Source organism: Adiantum capillus-veneris, chromosome 17, assembly GCF_014529385.1.
Source record: "Adiantum capillus-veneris isolate H3 chromosome 17, ASM1452938v2, whole genome shotgun sequence".
Lineage (NCBI taxonomy): Eukaryota > Viridiplantae > Streptophyta > Polypodiopsida > Polypodiales > Pteridaceae > Adiantum > Adiantum capillus-veneris.
The window spans coordinates 87,503,738-87,526,872 of record NC_140947.1 but is presented as its reverse complement, the minus strand read 5'-3'; the positions used below and the strand labels follow the sequence as shown (position 1 = coordinate 87,526,872).

At 46.8% G+C, this 23,135-nt stretch overlaps 1 protein-coding gene across 1 annotated transcript in view; it reads left to right on the top strand.

Annotated features, from left to right (window-relative positions):
* Positions 1–21,779, top strand: part of PIR121 (transcription activator) — a 108,654-nt gene extending 86,875 nt beyond the window's left edge. The window contains exons 23-31 of the mRNA XM_086487152.1: positions 16,990–17,139; positions 18,731–18,871; positions 19,019–19,106; positions 19,194–19,321; positions 19,417–19,627; positions 19,719–19,891; positions 20,652–20,879; positions 20,958–21,144; positions 21,272–21,779. Of these exons, the coding sequence (XP_086343278.1) occupies positions 16,990–17,139; positions 18,731–18,871; positions 19,019–19,106; positions 19,194–19,321; positions 19,417–19,627; positions 19,719–19,891; positions 20,652–20,879; positions 20,958–21,144; positions 21,272–21,300 (1,335 nt within the window). The 3' untranslated portion in view covers positions 21,301–21,779. The remainder of the gene's footprint in view (positions 1–16,989; positions 17,140–18,730; positions 18,872–19,018; positions 19,107–19,193; positions 19,322–19,416; positions 19,628–19,718; positions 19,892–20,651; positions 20,880–20,957; positions 21,145–21,271) is intronic.
* The last annotated feature ends 1,356 nt before the right edge of the window (positions 21,780–23,135 follow it).

Here is a 23,135-nt window from a genome sequence, read left to right as displayed (position 1 = left end):
CTCCAACTCAATCGCCCAATCAAGCAGTATGCCTCTGGTGCTTATGATGTTGTTATGTTGTGGGAGCTGCTCGAACTCCTCTGTCTGTGACTGAAAGAAATCTGTAATCTTCTGCTGTCGCTGGATCTCTCTCATTGTGCCCCTCTTCAAGAGGTCCTCTCTGTGTTTGCGAATCTCCAGTAAGTATAATCCGAGGCATCTCTGATCTTGGTATCTCATGACTCTAGAAAGTGGCCCAAAACCCTCTCTGAATAGACAGTGAAAGCGGCCTCGTATCTCATAGTATACTGGGCAGTGACATATGTAATGTAGCTCTGTCTCTGGCTCTATTTGGCACACCTGACAAATCCTAGAGAGAGAGAGAGAGAGAGAGAGAGAGAGAGAGAGAGAGAGAGAGAGAGAGAGAGAGAGAGAGAGAGAGAGAGAGAGAGAGAGAGAGAGAGAGCAATACAGAAGCCACCGCAAAGTTAATCCATAGAGCAATACAGAAGCCACCAAAGTGTCAAAGAGCCAGAGCTTCGTGCGAGGCTCTTGAAACTGAACCTGTGAACACATCCTCTCCAGGCTCCCCAATGCCGAATGGGCTCTGGTCAATCTAGTCTCTGCTGCTCTCCTCAAAGAAAATGCTGGTGCACTAAAAACCACTCCAAGGTAAGTGTAAGCATTTGTATATTCCACCGTCTCCTAGCCATATGTGAATGCGGGTGCTGACCTCTTGATCCACTGTGGGGTGGTATTAAATACCATGACCTTGGTTTTACCAAGGTTGACAGGCAAGCCACTTTCATGGGTAAACCTATGCAAAGCATCCAAGTGACGTTGCATCCCCTTCGGAGAGTCGAAGATCAACACAATATCATCAGCATATAACAATAGCGGAATCCATCTCCCTGCCAACGGTGCACCTCTATCACCATCTCTCTCAATCTAGTCAGAAACCTCATCCACATACATACCAAAGAGTAGGAGAGAGCGGGCAGCCCTGCTTCACTCCAATAGTGGAGTGAACCGGTGCAGATAGACCCTCTGAGGTATGTACATGCCCTACTACTGATCTGTACAATGCCGTGATCCCCCAAATGAGCTCTGTGGGTACTCCCATCTCCTGTAATCTGCGCATCAATCTAGCTCTGGATACTGTGTCAGATGCTTTGCGTAAGTCCACAAAGCTACAATAGATCCGTCTCCCATGGGATCAGCCCTCCTCGATGATGGCCCTGAGTGTCAAGATATGGTCAAGAGTAGAAAAACCTCTCCTGAACCCTGCCTGCCCAATAGCACGCATGCCCTCCCTCTCTGCCCATCTACTCAACTGCTGCTCAAGATTGGATGCGTACAACCGTGCCAATGTGTGTCCAATCATGATAGTGCGATAATTCCCAGGCTTCATAGGGTCTCTTGACTTGAAGATAGGTACGATCGTAGAAAGGCTCAAGTATCAGGCAAGCCCTCACACATGGCACGGTTAAACATAACTGCTAGAAGCTCTACTAGTAGATCTCTGGCATGCATGAAATGCTTAGCCACTAAGCAATCATGATCATATGCTCTCCCATTCCTCATCCTTGTCAATGGCCTTCTCCACCATCTCAGCGGTGAAAAAAGCACATGTGTGTGGGCATGGATCGGGGGGGTTGGGAAGGGGATGCTGTCCAAAGATGATGCGTACTAACCCCAGGTCTCTGTAGAGGTAATGGCAAAGGGGGGGGGGGGGGGGGGGGGGGGGGGGGGGGACTGCTCATGAAAGAGCCGCCATGCCTCACGTGAGTCCTGACTCAAGAATAGTTGGTATAGATCCTACTCTAGTCGAGCCAAAAATGCCCTCTTCTTCCGCCGCACTAGGCGTCGGAAGTCAATCTGTGACTGTCTGTGAGTGATGCCCCCCAAAAGCACTTCCCTCTGAAGTCTAGCTCTAGTCGGACGGCATTCCTCATCATACAAGCTGTTTTGAGGCATGCTCCTAGAACGACGTCTCTGCTCAGGCTGTGTGTGTGGGTATGCCTCTACTGCAGCATCGTGGAAGGTCTGTGTCAGTATAGTAGTAAGCTCCTCCAGAGGTCGCCCCGGCTCCTCAATGGATAGGCGTCTGGGTGAGGATTCTAGGTACTAATCCTTAATTAAGTACTTAAACTCATGATTAAGACTTAAGAAACTTGAACTGAACTCAGAAACAAGACTCAAAAGACTCTATGTTGATTGATTGAATGAATGCTACAAGGGCTCCTTATATAGGAGACGAAGAGACAAATGAAAAGACACGCCTCCTGGTGAAGAGACATGACTTTAGACGTAAAGACACATCCTTTCGGAGAAGAGCTACAACCGTTGGGCAAAGAGTCGCACCCGTGGAGCGAAGGGGTGTGCCTAGTCGAAGGAGTGTGGCTTTTGGTGAAGAGGCACGTCTCTTGGGCGAAGGGTCGTGACCATCCAAGCGTAGCGGTTTTGCTTGGCATGGCACTTCGCATATCTGCATCAATGAGTAAGTATGTAATACTGCAACATAGTCAGAATCGTGACATTCCCTCCCTCTTTAAATAAAACCCACGGTAGTTGTAGAAACTGCGGGAGAAGGAAATGTATTGTTGTTGTGCTTCCAAAGCTCTTTCTGTTAAGTCCCACGTCATGACACTGTTATTGACCATGACTATTTTGCCAAACTGAAAACTGATCATATCTGCAACTTGATAAGTGCCATTGTCAAAGTCATTTGTAACTTCGAGCTTTGTCCAATAAACGATTGAATCTGTATCTGCTTCAAGTGAAATTATTGGTAAACTGACTTAAGTTTTCTGTTGAGTGATGACCATTGGTTGGAAATTTGTAAGATATTCCATTGGTTTGTCTGGAACAGTAAAATCCTCATGAAGGGATGTTGTAGACTGAGACAGAGTAGTGTTTGGAGGTATATCCATTTGTAAAAGTTTATCACTAGAACAAGTTGTGTCCAAAGATTCATTTGCAGCGACTGAAGTCATGCTGCAACAATCTGCATGTGCTTTATCCTTTGCACCACTGAAGGCAAGGACTGGAGTCTTCAAGTTTGAAGTTTTATCATTCACCATAGCATCTGGTATCTGTTTAGAAAGAGAAACTTTATTCTGCAAGGGCAATGACAAGGCGAGTTTTTCTGCATGGATCATGGCCATAGAAGGGTTTATGTGCTTGTTCGTTGTCACACAAGAACCGGAATCTTTTGAATCTTCAACTTTCTCAGCAGGTATTAAGGCTTCCAATTGAGAAGGGGGAGGTTGAGGGAGTTGTCGCCTCTTAGACCTTTGAAGGATCCTCTTGCACAAGGAAAGGATCAATAAATCTTCAACTTTACCGCCATTAGACAAGAAAGACTTAATGTAGGGCATGGCTCGCGAGGGGGAACTTGTCGAGCGCCGCAATATTCACAACCGAGTACTCGACTAGGGTCGGATATATGTGCCACTAAGTAAGCCCATCTTGATATTGTTGATGATCCGTTGGAAGCTTCATGTTGCTGCTTTTGTTGCTGATGATTCCAAGAAGTTGGTTGCTTAGAACTGTAGCATTTCCAAGAATATTCATGATGAGACTTTTTCTACTCACATGAAGGTACTTCGTGTCTAGTTGTCTCTGAGAAACCATGCTTTGGGTGAGAAAATTTGAGTTCCGAAGGTTTTTGTTTGAGTGGTTCTTTCTGGTCGACCATTGAAGCGTCGGAAGAAGATGCATGTATGTCCGAGAAGTTGTTGGTTGACTCCGAGAAGAGGTTTGCATCTGCATTTGATCCAAGTGAGTGTGAATCGATGCGAGGCTTGTTGAAATTGCTGCCATCTCCTTTTTGAAAACTGCTATCGGATCTTCGGTAATATATTGTCGTCGCCATCTTGTCTCCATCGCCGATTATGTAGCAATAGCTACTGGGAGAAGAGAGTGTGCTGAACCATTGTTGGGCTTTGCTTGTCTGCAAACCAGGCACCAAGGGGGTAGCGAAACCATGTTATGGGCTAAGGGTGGTAATCGCCCAAATCAGGGGTATGACGGGGTTTCGAAGCTGGAATCCCACACTGCCCACGATTTCCTTCTTTTTTTTTTTAAACTCTGTTGGTAAATACGCTTGAAGCCCCAAAATTTGTGCGCGCTGGCTGTTTATGCGCTGGGCAGTCTGCTTGATTTAAAAATTGACATGTCATCAAGTGGCCCAAGTGGGGAAAAAGGCCGGCCACCAATGTGAAGTGTGCAATAGGCACATGCGAAAGAATGTCACCAGCGAAAAGGCCCAACGAAATTAATCAAACCAGTGTAAGGATTTATATCCGCTTGGAGATGTTGTCGCTTGGGAGATGAAACGTCATGCAGGTATCCAGCAATTTCAATAGGTGCAACCTTTGGAGAAGAGTTGACTGCTTGCCGGTTCAAGACCTTCATGTATGAAGGGGCACGAGTACGAGCACGAAGGGGTACCACCCGATGGATGGGGAACACATAGAGTCAACCTGGCACACAATTTTCCCCGCAAATCACCCAGAGCATGGTGAAGAGGCACGTCTCTTGGGCGAAGGGTCGTGACCATCCAAGCGTAGGGGTTTTGCTTGGCATGGCACTTCGCATGTTTGTATCAATGAGTGAGCATGTAATACTGCAACATAGTCACAATCGTGACAGTCTGTAAATCCCGTCTATGTATACAGAATCCGTCTCGCGCGTGAAGGTGTAGCGAGTAGGGGCTGCTACCCGTGGAATGTGTGCTACATTGAATTGGAAAGAGATGGTCAGCGACACAATAGCATGATCCACTGCCACCCCAACAAGTCTAGGCCCAACTATGAGATCCTGTATACTAGATATGAGGCTCGGTTGTGCCATGACATAATCTACCGTGCTGGCTCCATGTCTGTGTGGAAAGCATGTGAAGCCTCCCGTAGCGGGAAATCTCTGTAGGCCATTCAACTTCAAGATGGCCAATCCATGTGCAGTCCCCATGTCTATCAAGTGTCGTCCATACTATGTTCCTCATCCTGTGATATTCTGGATAGGCCTGTCTCTGCAATATCCAGCTCTCTCAGCATCTCCTCTGAAGTATCATAAAATACCGTCTGATGATGGGCGGTCCTAGCATTAAAGTCGCCTAGAATGATAATGTCGCCATCTCTAGAGAATTCCCATATGTCATCATCCAAAATAGAGAAGGGGGACTGTCCTCTGGGTGGTACATATACTGATGTACTCGGGGGAAAGTAGCAAATGGCAATGTAAAGATATCTGCCAGTCTCTGCTCTCAATCTCACCCACATGTACCTAGCTTGCTCATCCCTACGAGCTATATGTATCAATGGCTACAACTCCTCCCTGAATAACACTGCCACTCCTCCTGAGCCCTGCCCTTTGTGCTCTAATTGTGTCTCCTGTCTACAAACTGTCTCCCATCTGTAACCACTAATGTGAGGCATAGACTGCCCAAGGGCCTGATGCGTCTCAGAGTAGAAAATGATGTCTCTCTCGGTAAAACTCTCCTCAAAAGCACCCACATTAAGACGCATAGATCCATTACAGTTCTAGGTAGCAACTTTGAGTGTGGTCCCATAGGCCTCACACCGTCATGTGGGGCGTGGCTCCAATATCACCACTCTTTCATCTCGGTAAAAAGCTGTCTTACCTTTTTCCCTTGCCGCTCTAATCTCTAGCATTACTTCTGTATATGGGCAACCTGTGAAAGGGTAAGGTCACAACAAAATTCTGAAGGCCTGCGATTTCTGATTTTTGGCGGACTGTCTGCTGCTACTGTACGGGAGGGAGGGAGGGTGAGAGGGTTGGGGGGGGGGGGGGGGGGGGGGGGGGGGGGTCTGAGGGCAGCGTGCAGGTGCAGCAGCGGGTTAGCGCAGAGAGAGAGAGAGAGAGAGAGAGAGAGAGAGAGAGAGAGAGAGAGAGAGAGAGAGAGAGAGAGAGAGAGGAGAGAGAGAGAGAGAGAGAGAGAGAGAGAGAGAGATGAAATGAAGTGAAATGTTATATTAACGTCTTCAAAAGGCCAAAGTGACCTATGAGACCAGAAAGTTACAATGTGGTGGATCTGATACAAAGTCAAAGTCAGAGTAACAAGATGAGAACAATGACAAAAATGAAATGACAAATGTCACAATAAAATACTATGGAATCCTAAACTACTACGTGTGAACAGCAGCTAGCTGGGATAGCTAGATCACAAGCGATCCAGCATCGGTCGCCGGCGGATCTCATCAATCTCCTCCATGGTGAGTAGTCTGACCGAGCATCGTGCATGTCGAGCCAAAGTGATCCGAATCCTTTGATGCAGCCTCCGCCGATGCTGTGTAGTCCTCCGCAGTCGTGGGCGTCTGGATCTTCCCAACTCAGTCGCTCGGTCGATCAGTGTGCCTCTGGTGTGAGACGACGAGCTCTGCTGTGGTAGTAACTCCCCCGGGTGTCCAGTGGCAGCTCTAAAGAAATCTATGATCTGTCTCTAGGACTGGCTAACCTCTCCTCTCATCAGGCTCTCTCTGTGTTTGCGTAGCTCGAGCAAAAACAAACCCAAGCATCTCTGATCCTCGTACTGCATGACTCTGGAGAATGGTCCAAAGCCCTCTCTGAACAAGCAATGGAAGCGACCTCGTATCTCGTAGTAGATGGGGCAGTGGCATGTGTAGTGCAACTCTGTCTCATGCTCGATGTCACACAGGGGGCATGTCCTTGCCTCTATTGGTACTCCGCTGTATCTCCCAGTCTCGATCCACAGCTGGTGTGAAGATGTACGTATCTGGCCGATAGCACATCGTATCCCATGAGACAAGTGGGTGTCCGTGTATCTGGGCCTCGTCACAAAGCCATCAACCGTAAGCTGGAGGAGATGCTCTCTGTAGAAAGCCATCTTCGTGCCCAGCTTCTGTGCTGGCTGTATCCATGTCCTCCTGGTGTCTAGCTGAGTCAAGTCCTGGCGGATGAGCCTGGTGATCTTGGACTGTGTAAGAGTCAGAGAGGGTGCATCCAGTGAGTACTAGAAGGGAGACAATCTGTCTATGCTGAACCCATGCGCCTGAAACCATGATGTCATCTCCCCATACCAGCATGTTGTATCTCCCTTCGTGGATAACTGTCGAGAGGACTCAAGTGCAAGGCGGGCATATCTGTCTCTGGGAAGTTCCCACATGCGGTGTATGAAGGAGACCGATCTGGTGAGCGCCTCAACCACTAGTGGGGGGGCAGCTAGCTCTGCTCGAACAATAGCACGTGGTACTGAGGCCTTGGCTCTAATGAGCCGCGAGATCATAGAGACCATAGGCTTCTCCATGTCCCCCCATCCATCACTGTGGCCTGTCCTCCCATGATGATCTAATGAAGGTCCCCAGATCTTAGCTCCATAGAGCAATGGAGAAGCCACCAGAGTGTCAAAGAGCCAGAGCTTCGTCCTAGGCTCCTGAAACTGAACCTGTGAACACATCCTCTCCAATCTACCCAATGCTGCATGGGCTCTGGTCAGTCTAGTCTCTGCTGCCCTCCTCAATGAAAATGCTGGCCCACTAAAAACCACTCCGAGGTAAGTGTACGCATCTGTATACTCCACAGCTCCTGGCCGTATGTGAATGCTGGTGCTGACCTCCTGATCCACTGTGGGGTGGTATTAAATACCATGACCTTGGTTTTACCAAGGTTGACGGACAAACCACTTTCTTGAGCAAACCTATTCAAAGCATCCAAGTGACGTTGCATCCCCTCCGGAGAGTCGGAGATCAACACAATATCATCAGCATATAACAATAATGGAATCCATGTCCCTGCCAGCTGTGCACCTCTGTCACCATCTCTCCCAATGTAGTCAGAAACCTCATCCACATACATACCAAATAGAGTAGGAGAGAGCGGGCAGCCCTGCTTCACCCCAATAGTGGAGTGAATCGGTGTGGATAGACCCTCTGAGGGGCGTACGTGCCCCACTACTGACCTGTATAATGCCATGACCCCCCAAATGAGCTCTGTGGGTACTCCCATCTGCTGTAATCTGCACTGTGTCAAATGCTTTGCGGAAATCCACAAAGCTACAATAGATCCGTCTCCCACGCAATCTACCCTCCTCAATGATGGCTCTGAGTGTCAAGATATGGTCAAGAGTAGAAAAACCCCTCGTGAACCCTGCCTGCCCGGCTGCGCGTATCCCCTCCCTCTCTGCCCATCTACTCAACTGCTGCTCAAGAATAGATGCGTACAACCGTGCCAATGTGTGTCCAATCATGATAGTGCGATAATTCCCAGGCTCCATAGGGTCTCCCGACTTGAAGATAGGTACAATAGTAGATAGGCTCCAAGTATCAGGCAAGCCCTCACACATGGCACGGTTAAACATCACTGCTAGAAGCTCTGCTAGTAGATCTCTGGCATGTGTGAGAGAGAGAGAGAGAGAGAGAGAGAGAGAGAGAGAGAGAGAGAGTGAAGATGTGCATATCTGGCCAATAACACATCGTACCCCATGGGACAGGTGAGTGTCCATGTATCTGGGCATCGTGACAAAACCATCCTCCGTAAGCTGGAGGAGATGCTCTCTGTAGAAAGCCATCTTTGTACGTAGCTCGTGTACTGGCTGTATCTATGTCCTCTTGGTGTCTAGCTGGGTCAAGTCCTGGCGAACGAGCCTGGTGATCTCAGACTGTGTAAGAGTCAGAGAGGGCGCATCCAGTGAGTACTGGAAAGGAGGCAATCTGTCTATGTTGAACCCATGCGCCTGAAACCATGACGTCATCTCCCCATACCAGCATGTTGCATCTCCCTGCATGGCTAACTGTCGAGAGGACTTAAGTGCAAGGCGTGCATATCTGTCTCTGGGGAGTTCCCGCATGCGGTGTATGAAGGAGACCAATCTTGTGAGCGCCTCAACCACCGGTGGGGAGGCAGCTAGCTCTGCTCGTATAATAGCACGTGGTACTGAAGTCTTGCCCCTAATGAGCCGCGAGATCATAGAGACTAGAGGCTTCTCCATGTCCCCCCATCCATCACTGCGGCCTGTCCTCCCATGATGGTCCAGTGAAGGTCCCCAAATCTCAGCTCCATAGAGCAATACAGAAGCCACCAAAGTGTCAAAGAGCCAGAGCTTCATCCGAGGCTCCTGAAATTGGACCTGTGAACACATCCTTTCCAATTTACCCAATGCTGCACGGGCTCTGGTCAATCGAGTCTCTGCTGCCCTCCTCAATGAAAATGCTGGCCCACTAAAAACCACTCCAAGGTAAGTGTAAGCATCTGTATACTCCACCTTCTCCTGTCCGTATGTGAAAGCAGGCACTGACCTCCTGATCCACTGTGGGGTGGTATTAAATACCATGACCTTGGTTTTACCAAGGTTGACGGACAAACCACTTTCTTGGGCAAACCTATGCAAAGCATCCAGGTGACGTTGTATCCCCTCCGGAGAGTCAGAGATCAAAACAATATCATCAGCATATAACAATAGTGGAATCCATGTCCCCGCCAGCTGTGCACCTCTATCACCATCTCTCTCAATGTAGTCGGAAACCTCATCTACATACATACCAAATAGAGTAGAAGAGAGCGGGCAGCCCTACTTCACCCCAACAGTGGAGTAAACCAGTGTGGATAGACCCTCTGGGGTGCGTACATGCCCCACTATTGACCTGTATAATGCCATGACCCCCCAAATGAGCTCTGTGGGTACTCCCATCTGCGCATCAATCTCGCTCTGGGCACTGTGTCAAATGCTTTACGGAAATCCACAAAGCTGCAATAGATCCATCTCCCACGCGATCTACCCTCCTCAATGATGGCTTTGAGTGTCAAGATATGGTCAAGAGTAGAAAAACCCCTCCTGAAACCTACTTGCCCGGCTGCGCGCATCCTCTCCCTCTCTGCCCATCTACTCAGCTGCTGCTCAAGAATAGATGCGTACAACCGTGCCAGTGTGTGTCCAATCATGATGGTACGATAGTTCCCAGGCTCCATAGGGTCTCCCGACTTGAAGATAGGTACAATAGTAGATAGGCTCCAGGTATCAGGCAAGCCCTCACACATGGCATGGTTAAACATAACTGCTAGAAGCTCTGCTAGTAAATCTCTGGCATGCATGAAATGCTTAGCCACTAAAGAGACAGAGAGAGAGAGAAATGAAATGAAATGCGCCTGAAACCATGATGTCATCTCCCCATACCAGCATGTTGTATCTCCTTGTATGGCTAACTGTCGAGAGGACTCAAGTGCTATGCGGGCATATCTGTCTCTGGGAAGTTCCCATGTGCGGTTTATGAAGGAGATTGATCTGGTGAGCGCCTCTACCACTAGTGGGGGGGCCGCTAGCTCTGCTCGGATAATGGCCCGTGGTACTGATGCCTTGGCTCTAATGAGCCGCGAGATTATAGAGACGAGAGGTTTCTCCATGTTCCCCCATCCGTCTGAGTGACCCGGCCTCCCGTGGTGATCCAGTGAAGGTCCCCATATCTCAGTCCCATGGAGCAATGCTGAAGCCACCAGGGTGTCAAAGAGCCAGAGCTTCGTCCGGGGCTCCTGAAACTGAACTTGCGAACACATCCTCTCCAATCTACCCAATGCTGCGTGGGCTCTCGTAAGTCTAGTCTCTGCTGCTCTTCTGAGTGAGAATGCAGGTCCGCTAAAAACCACTCCAAGGTAAGTGTAAGCGTCTGTGTACTCCATAGTCTCCTGGCCGTATGTGAATGTAGTTGCTGACCTCCTGATCCACTGTGGGGTGGTATTAAACACCATAACCTTGGTTTTACCCAGGTTGACAGACAAACCACTTGCGTGGGCAAGCGTATGCAAAGCATCCAATTGACGTTGCATTCCTTCTGGAGATTCGGAGATCAACACTATGTCATCAGCATATAACAAAAGTGGAATCCATGTCCTTGCCAACTGAGCACCTTTATCCCCATCGTTGTCAATGTAGTCAGAAACCTCATCCACATACATACCGAAAAGAGTAGGAGAGAGCGGGCAGCCCTGCTTCACCCCAATAGTGGAGTGAACCGGTGTAGAAAGTCCCTCCGGGGTGCGTACATGTCCTACTACTGATCTGTACAATGCCATGATCCCCCAAATGAGTTCTGTGGGTACTCCCATTTCCTGTAGTCTGCGCATCAGTCTAGCTCTGGGTACCGTGTCGAAAGCTTTGCGGAAGTCCACAAAGCTACAATAGATCCGTCTCCCATGAGATCTGCCTTCTTCGATGATGGCCCTGAGTGTTAGGATATGGTCAAGAGTAGAGAAGCCTCTCCTGAATCTTGCCTGCCCAGTTGCACGTATCCCTTCCCTCTCTGCCCATCTACTCAGCTGTTGCTCTAGAATGGATGCATACAACCGTGCCAGTGTGTGCCCAATCATAATAGTGCGATAATTCCCAGGCTCCATGGGGTCTCCTGATTTGAAGATAGGTACGATCGTAGATAGGCTCCAAAAGTCTGGTAGGCCCTCACACATGGCCCGGTTAAACATAACTGCTAGAAGCTCTGCTAGTAGGTCTTTGGCATGCATGAAATGCTCAGCGACTAGGCCATCATGATCATATTCTCTCCCAGTCTTCATCCTGTCAATAGCTTTCTTCACCATCTCAGCAGTGAAAAAGACACATGCGTGTGGGCATGGATTGGGGGGGTTGGGAAGGGCCTGCTGTCCAGGTACTGTGTACAAAGATGATGCGTCTTGCCCCCAGGTCTCTGTGGAGGAAATAGCAGGGGGGGGACTGCTCATGAAAGAGCTGCCACGCCTCACGTGAGTCGTGACTCACGAATAGTTGATATAGATCCCGCTCGAGTCGAGCCAAAAAAGCCCTCTTCTTCCGCCGCACCAGGCGTCGGAAGTCAATCTGTGACTGTCCGTGAGCGACGTCCCCCAACAGCACCTCCCTCTGAAGTCTGGCTCTAGTCTGGCGGCACTCCTCATCGTACCAGCTGTTCTGAGGCATGCTCCATGATCAGCGGCTATGCTCAGGCTGGGTGTGTGGGTATGCTTCTGCTGCTGCCTCATGTAATGTCTGTGTTAGTATAGTAGTTAGCTCTTCCAGAGGTCGCCCCGGGTCCTCAATGCATAGGCGTCTGTAGATTCCGTCCATGTATACAGAATCCGTCTCCCGTGTGAATGTGTAGCGAGTAGGGGCTGCTACTCGTGGCCTGTGTGCTACCCTGAACTGGAAGGAGATGGTCATCGACACCAGAGCATGATCCACTGCCACCCCGATCGGTCTGGGCTCAACTGTGAGATCCTGGATACTAGAGATGAGATTCGGCTGTAATGTCTATGTTAGTATAGTAGTTAGCTCTTCCAGAGGTCGCCCCGGGTCCTTAGTGCATAGGCGTCTGTAGATTCCGTCCATGTATACAGAATCTGTCTCCCATGTGAATGTGTAGCGAGTAGGGGTTGCTACTCGTGGCCTGTGTGCTACCCTGAACTGGAAGGAGATGGTCATCGACACTAGAGCATGATCCACTGCCACCCCGATCGGTCTGGGGTCAACTGTGAGATCCTGGATACTAGAGATGAGATTCGGCTGTGCCATGACATAGTCTATTGTGCTGGCTCCATGTCTGTGTGGGAAGCATGTAAAACCTCCCGAAGCAGGAAATCTCTGTAGGCCGTTCAAGATGGCCAATCCATGTGCAGTGCCCATGTCTATCAGGTGTCGCCCATAATCAGTACATTCCACATCGTGTGATAGTCTGGAAAGGCCCGTCTCTACCACATCTAGCTCTCTTAGCATCTCCTCTGAAGTATCATAAAACACTGCCTGGTGATGGGCAGTCCTAGCATTGAAGTCCCCTAAGATGATAATGTCACCGTCCCTAGAGAATTCCCATATGTCATCATCTAAAATAAAGAAAGGGGACTGTCCTCTGGGTGATGCATAAACTGATGTACTCGGGGGAAAGTAGCAAATAGCTAGATAGAGGTATCTGCCTGTCTCTGCTTTCAGTCTCACCCACATGTACCTAGCCTGCTCGTCCCTGCGGGCTATATGTATCAGTGGCTGCAGATCCTCTCTAAATAACACTGCCACTCCTCCCGACCCCCGCCCTCTGTGCTCTGAGCGTGTCTCTTGTCTGTAGGTTGTCTCCCACCTGTATCCACTGATGTGAGGCATGGATTGCCCTGGGGCCTGGTCTGTCTCAGAGTAAAAGATGATGTCTCTTCCAGTAAAGCTATCCTCAAAGGCACCCACATCAAGACGCAGAGATCCATTGCAGTTCCAGGCAGCTACTTTGAGTGTGGTCCCATAAGTCTCGCACCGTCATGTGGAGCGTCGTTCTAGTATTACCACTTTTCTGTCTCGGTAAAAAGCGATCTTGCCTTTTTCCCTTGCCGCTCTAATCTCTGGCATTACTTCCTGCATATGAGCGATCTGCGAGAGGGTGAGATCATCCCCGAGAAAGATGCCAGTCTCTTTAAGAGTTGGTCTTTTCTTCAAGAATGACTTCTTTGCTTCCATGGAGGGAAAACGGAGGATGAGTGCTCTTTTTTTTGAGGTTTCTCCACTGCTTCCATTTTTCTTTATGTTGCCCACTCTCCATGCCCTTGTGTGCGTCGGCTGATGAATCCCCATCAAGGCTGTGAGTTCTAATACTTCTTCGTCCACATTGCCTTTGCCTTTAAGACCTCAGATTCTCACATGTTAAGTGCGCACCCTTCTCCTCTGCTCCTCCTCTAGTGTCTGATTAATGATGTTGTTGGGTGTGGGCGTGGGCGTTATCTCCTTGCCTTTTCCTTTCTTGGCCACCTTGATCCATTTCTCGGCTTCGTCCGCCTTCTGTTGAGTTTTGGTAAGAACATCCACCCAAGAGATCGTCATTTCTTTATGCTGCTCTTCTCCTTCTTTGATGGCCCGTACTTGCTCCTTGATCGTGTTGATTTCTTCGATTACTGAGGGTTGCAGTTCGCCCTCTTCCAGTGTGTTTCTTGCTCGTGCTTCGGCGAGCTCTTTCTTGAGTGACGCGATCTCTTCCTCTTGGGTCGTCACTCGGCCTTCCAGTGTGCTTATCTTGCTCTCTTGGGTCAGCACGCATCCTTCGAGTATGTTTATTGAGCCCCAGAGGTTACGGTTCATCTTGGTCATGATTTCCGTCATCTCCTCTTTGCATTTTTGAATGGCATCCTCTAGAGGGTCGGCTTTATCGTTCATCTTCCTCATGCTTGATTGTCGTCCGCAAGGGAGTTAGGTGTACGTGTGCACCCACCCTAGCAGCGGGCGTGGCGGCTGGGAGTCACTGGATGTACGTGTGCACCCACACTGACGGCGATCGCAACGAGTGGTGGAGCGTGAGGCGGTGTGGCCAGGTGCCCTCAATGGAAAAAAACGTGATAGAGTGTGGGCGAGAAAGGGGGGGGGAGGGGGGGGGGGGGGGGGGGGGGGGGGGGGGGGGGGTAGGGGGAGAGAGAGAGAGAGAGAGAGAGAGAGAGAGAGAGAGTGGGAGAGGGACTTGAACGATAGACTTAACAAAAATGGGGGGTTAAAAGGTTAGTGCGTTAAGAAAATTAACAGCGCGATAGATAGAGAGAGAGAGAGAGAGACATCGTGATAGTCATACGCAATAGAGAGAGAGAGAGAGAGAGAGAGAGAGAGAGAGAGAGGAGAGAGAGAGAGAGAGAGAGAGAGAGAGAGAGAGAGCGATAGACACATGCGCAGGGGGCGGACGCGGGGTTAGCGTGCGAGCAAAGGGCGGGAGTGCAGGGGGCAACGCGGGTGAGTAGAGGACGGGAGCAGGGGGCGGGGGTGCAGGGACGGCTCGCGAGCAGGGGGAGGGGCGGGTGCTGGGGAGCAGAGGGCGGTGGTGCACGGTCAGCGCGCGGACGGGAGGCAGGGGCAGGGGCAGGGGCAGGGGCAGCGGCAGCGGGAGAGCAGGGGGTGGGGAGACATCGCGAGAGAGAGAGAGAGAGAAGCAGCGGGGGGGGGGGGGGGAGCGATAGGCGATAGAGTGAGGTGGGGGGGGGGGCGCGAAAGTGAAAATTTAAAAAGGGGGATGGGGGGGGGTGGGCGATAGACTAAAATTAAACATACAATAAATAAAAAGCTCAAAGGCTAAAATAATCAGCAATAGACAAAAAGGGGGGTGCGCGATAGGCAGGAGGGGGGGTTAACCCAGGATAGACAAAAAAGGGGGAGGGGGGGGGGGGTTGGACAGCGCGATAGACTGGAGGGGGGGGGGAGCGGGAGCGCAGGGCAGGCGCAGGGGGGCAGTGCGATGGAGAGAAGGGCAGGTAGCGCGCAGCAGCAGGGGAGCGCGAGGGGCAGGGGCAGCAGGCGAGGGTGCAGGGCGGCAGAGAGAGAGAGAGAGAGAGAGAGAGAGAGAGAGAGAGAGAGAGAGAGAGAGAGAGAGAGAGAGAGAGAGAGAGAAATGAAATGAAATGAAATGTTATATTAACGTCTTCAAAAGGCCAGAATGACCTATGAGACCAAACTGATACAAAAGTGGTGAATCTGTTACAATGTCTAGGTACCTTAATACTGAAGTACTAAGTGTGAAAAGTGTGAAATTTAAATGTGAAACTAAATACAAAGTATTAAATAAACTTCTTAGGATCATTCTGGGTGTCTAGCTAGAATGCTTCTAATCCTTTGTTGTAGTCTCCTCCGGTGAAGTGTGCTTCTGCATCTTGGTCGTGGTCGTCTCGATATCCTAAGCTCAATTGCTCTGTCAATTAGGGTGCCTTTGGTATGAATGTGGGTACTCCTTTGTGTTGGCTGCTGGCCTCTTGCTTCCCCTTCCACTCTTGCTTCTCTCGATCCGAAGAAGTCTGTGATCTGCCTCTGAGGCTGTAGTGCTCTTTGTCTTCTCATTAGATTATCCCTGTGCCGATGTAGTTCCAGTAGGTACAAGCCTAAGCATCTTTGATCTTGGTATTGCATGATTCTATCTAGAGGTTCAAAGCCCTCTTTAAAGAGGCAGTGAAAACGCCCACGTATCTCGTAGTATACTGTGCAGTGGCATATATAGTGTAATTCTGTCTCCGGCTCCATTCCACATAACTTGCAAATTCTGCTCTCAGGTGGGATTCCCCTAAATCTGCCAAATTCAATTTCCAACTGGTGTGAGGATGTACGAATGTGACCAATAGCACATCTCACCCCATGAGACAGGTGGGTATCCATGTAACTCGGGCGAATCATAAATCCATCTTCAGATAGTTGTAGGAAGTTTTCTTTGTAGTCGGCCATCTTCGTGCCCAATTCTTGTGTAGGGTCTACCCATGTCCTCTTAGTATCCAACTGTATAAGATCTTGTGGGATGATTTTATTAATCTCCTTTCGTGTAATTGCCAGTGATGGAGCCTCAAGAGACTATTGGAAGGGGGGCAATCTTTCCATACTGAACCCATGTCTCTGAAACCACGAGGACAGTTGCGCATACCAGCATGATGTATCCCCTTTCATTGCCAATTGTCGAGAGGATTCGAGGGCTAGTCTAGTATATCGGCCATTATTTGTATCCCACAAACCATGTATAAAGGACATTGATCTGGTAAGAGCTTCAATTTCTATAGGAGGGGCCGCTAGTTCCGCTTGGGTAATCGCGTGTGGTACGGAGGCCTTGGCTCTAATCATTCGGGAAATCATAGATACCAAAGGTCTCTCCATTGACTTCCCAATTATCCTGATCCACAGATGGTCCCCAAATCTGGACCCCATAAAGCATAGCCGAAGCCACCACAGTATCAAAGAGCCAAAGTTTTGTTCGTGGTTCCTGAAACTGTACTTGTGAACACATCCTCTCCAACCCTCCCAGGGCTGCAGAGGCTCTGGATAATCTAGCATCCGCTGCTTTCTTAAGAGTAAACTTCGGTCCTGCAAATACCACCCCAAGGTATGTGTATGCATCTGTGTACTCTACTGTATCCTGGCCATATGCAAATGTAGAGAGAGAGAGAGAGAGAGAGAGAGAGAGAGAGAGAGAGAGAGAGAGAGAGAGAGAGTTCTTTGTTAGTTATCAATTTATTTTGGAATGTTTGTTATCGACATTCTCCTTGGTTTCTGCTTTATACCCATGTGTGTATGTGTGCTTGTAGGTGTTTGCGGAGTTACAAAATGATGTCCTTTCGAATTTCTGTCTCTGCAATACTACACAACGCTTGATAAGGTCACCCAAAAACTGTCAAAGGCATATCTCAAGGCCATCGGCACCGCATGTCAAATCGAGTTTCTTATGCGGTACCCATGTAGGAAAATCTCAACTTCTCTCTAGCTTTCAAAGTATTAAGAAGAATATGGGATTGACATGTACAGACAGGTAGGATAACATAAACTGTTTTTATAGTTGTCCGTGCATCTAAAGAACTCTGCAATTGACATGTGCAGACCAGGTGCATTTTGCGAATACGTCTTGTTGGGTTTGATTTAACAAAAAATTTAAAGCCTTGTGTCAAAAGAGGAATAAGAGTATTTTGTAGTTCTACCTTCTCTCTATACTAAAAAAGACTTTAGGAGACTTTCCCACCGACTTTTGAAGATTGACATGGAATGAATAAGAACTGGGAGATAGCAAATGCAGCTTCTTTAAATTTAAGTTTAGACATAATTGGGTGTCTTGCATGCCAGGAAGCTAATGTAAATTTTGGTATTTTCGGATCGTTCTTGCAAGCCTCCAAGTATATAAAAGACTTCTGTAGGGTTTTGACTAGGAATCCCTTCAATGATAAGCTAAAAGGTTTAGTGACATCTACATGCAAGGTGTGGTGACATAAATAGATGCTCTTTGATATGGGCAGTTGTTTGTAAGACAGCTTATCGAGTCAACATGAACAGATTGTATGCACTTTTTGTTTTCCCCCAAAAAAGATGGTGTTTGACGACTAGGTTCATTTGAAGACGCAAGGACAAAAGGGTGGCTCTTTGATATGTCAGCTTCAGTTTAACCTCTACCTTTTCTCATCTCAACAAAATTACAGTGCCTAGAGATATCTTCACACACATGTTTGCTTTAAGATCGAATCTCAAGCTTACATGACATTGTTTATCTAAGAGTTTGCAGCCTCACAGAGGCAATTTCTCAAAGAGTGAGTATGAGCGACATATCACCCTCTCTTCAGTAAATGAGTTTATCTGATCAACAAAATCATACACAGCCGTGAGATTCTTTGGGTAGTTTGTTTATGGGCACCATCATAGAGAGCTGCAATCACAGTGGCTTTCACATTAGAATAATGCATCATAGCCTCTGAAATACCACTTTCTTCCATCCTAGCTTCAAAGCAAGATAAAAAAAGAAGTGATTTTTCAATGATGCATATGTACCATGGAGTACATATGCTCAATGGTTGGACATCATCCATACCTTCTTAAGAAAAGGATAAGATCTGTTTTTGTTAGCTTACACCTTATCACCAAGTCGTCAGGAATGAGGCCAGGATATAGTACTCGAGAATTCCATTGATGAGCTGTGACATGTCAAGGCAGAGAAAGAGGGGCACCATATAGGCCAATCACAAGGACCTGAAATTTTTTATGCTTCAGAAAAGAAACTCTCTCTGACTCTTTCAAGATAGATATTGCTGTAAATTTTGGTTGTATAGGTTATTAACAAGCCTAAAAACATTAAAGATAAACTTGATTTTTTCTGCCTTTAACCCCTTTGAGAATCAATGACACTCAGTACTCAACAGCTCTGTTTCTATTTGTTGAATGATGCAATTTTTTGTTTTTGAATACGACTCAGAGGTAATTGTTTGTCTGTCTAGTGATTGATTTTTCGATTTTGGTGCCGAGTATAAGCAGTGCAATTTGTTTGATTGCTTCTTTGCGTGATGGCAGGATTTAAACATTGCATATGCAGCACTATCACAGTTGTACAGCAAGTTTTTTGGATTACCCCATTTTTTTGCCATTGCAAAACTTCTGGGATCCTCGCTGGCCTGGTTGATTCGATCTGTTCTTGACCTTCTTTCCCAGAAGGTCAAGATCTTTGTCTCAATAATTTGGAAATCTTGAAGTTTTCTATATTTTTACCATTATTACAGTAGCCATCTCCAGAATTATAGGATTAGTTCTTCTTAGGTGGTTGAGTGCTTTGATATGAAAACAGAAAACTTTGACTGCCAGATTATGGCTCTGGAACCAAAAATTGCCGAGCTCCGAGCTGAACTCCCTAAGGCAATCCATATTCCCTCATATGATGGAGGTGTAGCAGGTAAAGTTGGCGGAATAGTTATTTTAAGCATGCTGAAAATGTTGAAATTCTTCCTGTCAGCATTGTTAAATAATTCCATGTTTATAGGGTGTCTGACTAGCTTTCAGGAGCAGTTACAATGGGCAATCAATTTTGAGGGAAGAGCGGAAGTGCTACAGACATTGAAAGAGACAGGCAGCCTTATTTTCTTCCTAAGTCTTCTCGACACAGTTATTGTAAAGTCCTGTCCTTAGTAAGCTTCACTTGATACATTATATCTTGTGCTATTCGATTTGGACGTCATTTCAGTTTTCTTTTACACTGAATGCAGCAAGAGTTAGAAACTGAACAGTTTATGCAAGACGCTCCGTTTTTGGGATTTGCTCCTGGTGGGGATAGGCAGATGGATCGTGTGTTAGTTAAGGATCAAAAAAGTCCAATTGTTAACATATGTAGACACGCAACCAATGCCATCTTGATGCATCCAGGCTGTTTGGACTCATCTTCCTTTCTCACGCTTTGTAAACAAGCAGAAATTGCAGGTGACAATGGTGGCTTTAAGGAATGTAGGCAATGTGCTTTTCATAACAATGATGACTTGACTTTCGTGGTCCTAAACTGAATTCGGTGCAGAATCCCTTGCCATGAAGAAAGCAGAGTCTGGCAGCATTTTGGAGTATGCCCTGGACTTCCTTAGCAAGACATTGGATACCGTACGTTCCAAGTGGAACGCAACTTCTAAAGTGGGACTTATGGAAATCACTTCATCGAAGGAGTTTCATCGCATTTACAGTGGAATTCAATTTGTAAGTCCATAATAACCATGAAAGACACAAGATTTTTCATGCATGTCTATGTCCTTATGTTCAATCTAAAGTCACATGTTTCCGTTTTGGTTTCTCAATTCACTCTTGCATTGTGCCAGATTGTTGTCTTACATAGCTCAAAGATCCTATTGGTAGAAAGGCACATTTAAAACACAAGCTTGACGTAAATCATGAGAATTGCCAAGTAGAAATGGAGTCACCTTTGATTACACATCATGCCTAGGTTCAACAAATGAAACATTTTTATTCACATTAAATAGCCATTGCTATATGCATTACATAGAATCTTAAATTGGTATGGATGTCTCTGCAGCCTAAGATGCTTCCGACCCTTTATCCATGAGGTTGTCAGGCTTTGAAAACTTGGTCTCTTAAACATGCATATAACTTGTTACACACTAAGAAGCTTTTCTTGACATCTGACAGTTTTGGCCACTTGTATTGTTCTGTACTGTGAAATGGTCCCCTAGCACCATGGGATGTCATGACACATTATTAAACATGGGCACCAATGTCTTGCTCCATGAGAACTCATGTTCTCAACATGTGTATGTCTCATGTACTGATGTCGAGAACATAGTCATCCATTGTGAAGGATTGGGGGCTCCTCACGCCGCACGAAAGTGGTGGTCCACGGGGAAGGAGACCATCACTAAAGCACTCCAGCTTTTCTAAAATTACTCTATTCTTATAAGCCACCTTTTGGAACTGAAGGATTGAGGCTTTATCTTATGAACAGGTATTCTGTGGAGGACCCATTGAAGATTCAATCTCTAATCAGGAACGCTTTGGTGATGCGGTTGCTTGGGGAGGCTGTGCCATTATATACTTGCTTGGGCAGCATTTACGGTTTGAACTGCTCGACTTCGTTTATCATGCACTTAATGTGACAGAAGTTGAGATTGTGTCAACGCTACAAGCGACTCTTGCTGATAAAATCAAACAAATATCTCCTTCATATGCTCCAGTATGCTCTCAAATTTGTGTTATGCTAGTTTTTAATATTGTAGCTTCAATTGTCTTACAAACCTGGCCCGTTCAACAGGACCTTGAGACATTCATTGAGAATGGCAAAAAGGTGAGGAGGCTTAATAGTCACGTCTTCTCCATGCTGAAGGCTTGCTTTCCACTGGAAGAAAAGCAAGCATGCATGATCAAGCAAAGTGGTACATTAGTACCTCGAATCAAGTATCCAAACACTCCATCAGCGTTTGAAACACTCCCCTTGAAAGGTCTCTCTCTCTCTCTCTCTCTCTCTCTCTCTCTCTCTCTCTCTCTCTCACACACACACACACACTACCAAAACGAACCAGATGGCTATGAGTTGTGACTTCTTTCTCTGGTTTTATGGTAGTGCAGGTGGGGCTGTTCAGCTGGAATCAAACTGAATGGGCGTATGGATTAGCATGTTGGTTATAACACACACACACACACATCCAGTGACACGGCTCACAACGAGAGAGAGAGAGAGAGAGGTGCCAAGCTGTAATTCTTGTATCTTGTGGCCTGTCCTTGATTGCCCAACCAAGATAAGTTCAGGTGAATCTGCTCTCATTAGAGCTTTGAGTGAGTGTGAGCTTGTCCCTTGTTCATGTAGACGCAAGGCATACCCTCAAATGGATCAAGCTGATTTTCAGCTCCACATACTAGGCAGACCCATAACCATCAAGCACTAGCCAACTGTAGGTGATATTGATATATTAGTAGTTTTGTAATATAAGGCTTTTAAGTGCAATGTTACATTTATGGTGTAAAGCAATCCTCAGACTCAAAAGCTTCAAGATGAGTTTTGCAGTGGGTGTTCTAATTGAAGACTGCAACATGTTAACTTTCTTATAAGAATATACAAAATAATTTTGAAATTGCAGTACACTTTGCAAAGTCTCATTAGAATGCAAGACTGCCCCTTCATGTAAAAGAAAAATTGTGTTCATAGTTTTGTTGCAAGACATCGTTGTCAATTGTTTCCAAAAGTTGGAGAAGGGAAGCGAGTTCAAAGAAGCCTGCTAGATTCTCTAGCAAATTGCAAGTGGCACACGACAACACCACAAAAGTAGCACCAAGGGGATGCCACATGGTGCCTAGCTCGAAAAGACCTAACTAGAAGAACTACAAGCAAGCAGCGTGAATGAAAAAAATGACATTTGAAATGCATCTATTTGCTCCATATCATTCTGGGTCGTTTTCTCTACCAACACAATGGCTTGTGGAGTCTCCAATTGCTATTTTCATAGTAATGATTCCATAGTCTGGGTAGGAATATGTAAATTGAATGCTCGAAGAGTTGAGGCAAAATCTTGAACAATTGTTTACATGAGCAACCTTTATCCAATACCGCTTTTTGTTGGGATTGATCATCCATTTTTGCGATTTATGTTGATCATAGCATAATAATATTCTTTGCCCCTAATCATAAATTTTGTTCACTATTTAAAGGGGCCTTGTTGAGCGAAAGACTTACATGCTTGATTTGTTGTTGGACTACTTATCGAATCTCATGCATATGCAATCGCCAATAATATAATTTTTTGGCCTCTTTCTTCTTAACCCTATTCTGGTTAAGTGGGTCCCACTTGCTCTGGCTTTGGTTGCACATAGGGCAAATGGCCATTGCATGATAGGAGAAGAGGATTGGGTTTTTCCTGCTTCAACGTCAATAGCTAGCCTTCCTTGTACTTGGTCGCCCTTTCTTTTGAGCGTCTCAAACTCCTTCCTTATGGTTACGAGAGATCTTGACCCTTAGGTCTACATGATAAAAGTGCTTCGATAAGTAAGGTGGCCGTAGGCTTCTTTCCCATTTTTTCTAGTTCAATTTCTTATTCTATCACCTCCGCTAGTGTCTTCAAATCTTGGTCTTCCTTTTCTTGTTCTTGTAACATTGGGTTATGGATTGGAGAGTTTTTCATGGATAAAGCCTCATTGTGTACCTTCTGGGAATGTTGGATGTGAGATTTGCAACGTTGGGCCTCAATAGTTTTTGGTGGAGGTGTCTTTGACTTGGATGTTTGCTTTGGAACATTGAGTTTGTGACGGTCTTTAAGTCCATTGGTCTTGAGTTTTTCAATTTGAGCTTCCTTTAGAGATTCTTAAATTCTTACATTGAGAAGAGCTTCTTCTATTTCAACCGCATTTTTTATTTCGTTTTGATAGATTTGTATGAAACTTTTAAGATTTTTTGTCTCTTGTTACCTTAAGCTTAGCCTCTTCTTCTTGATCATATGCT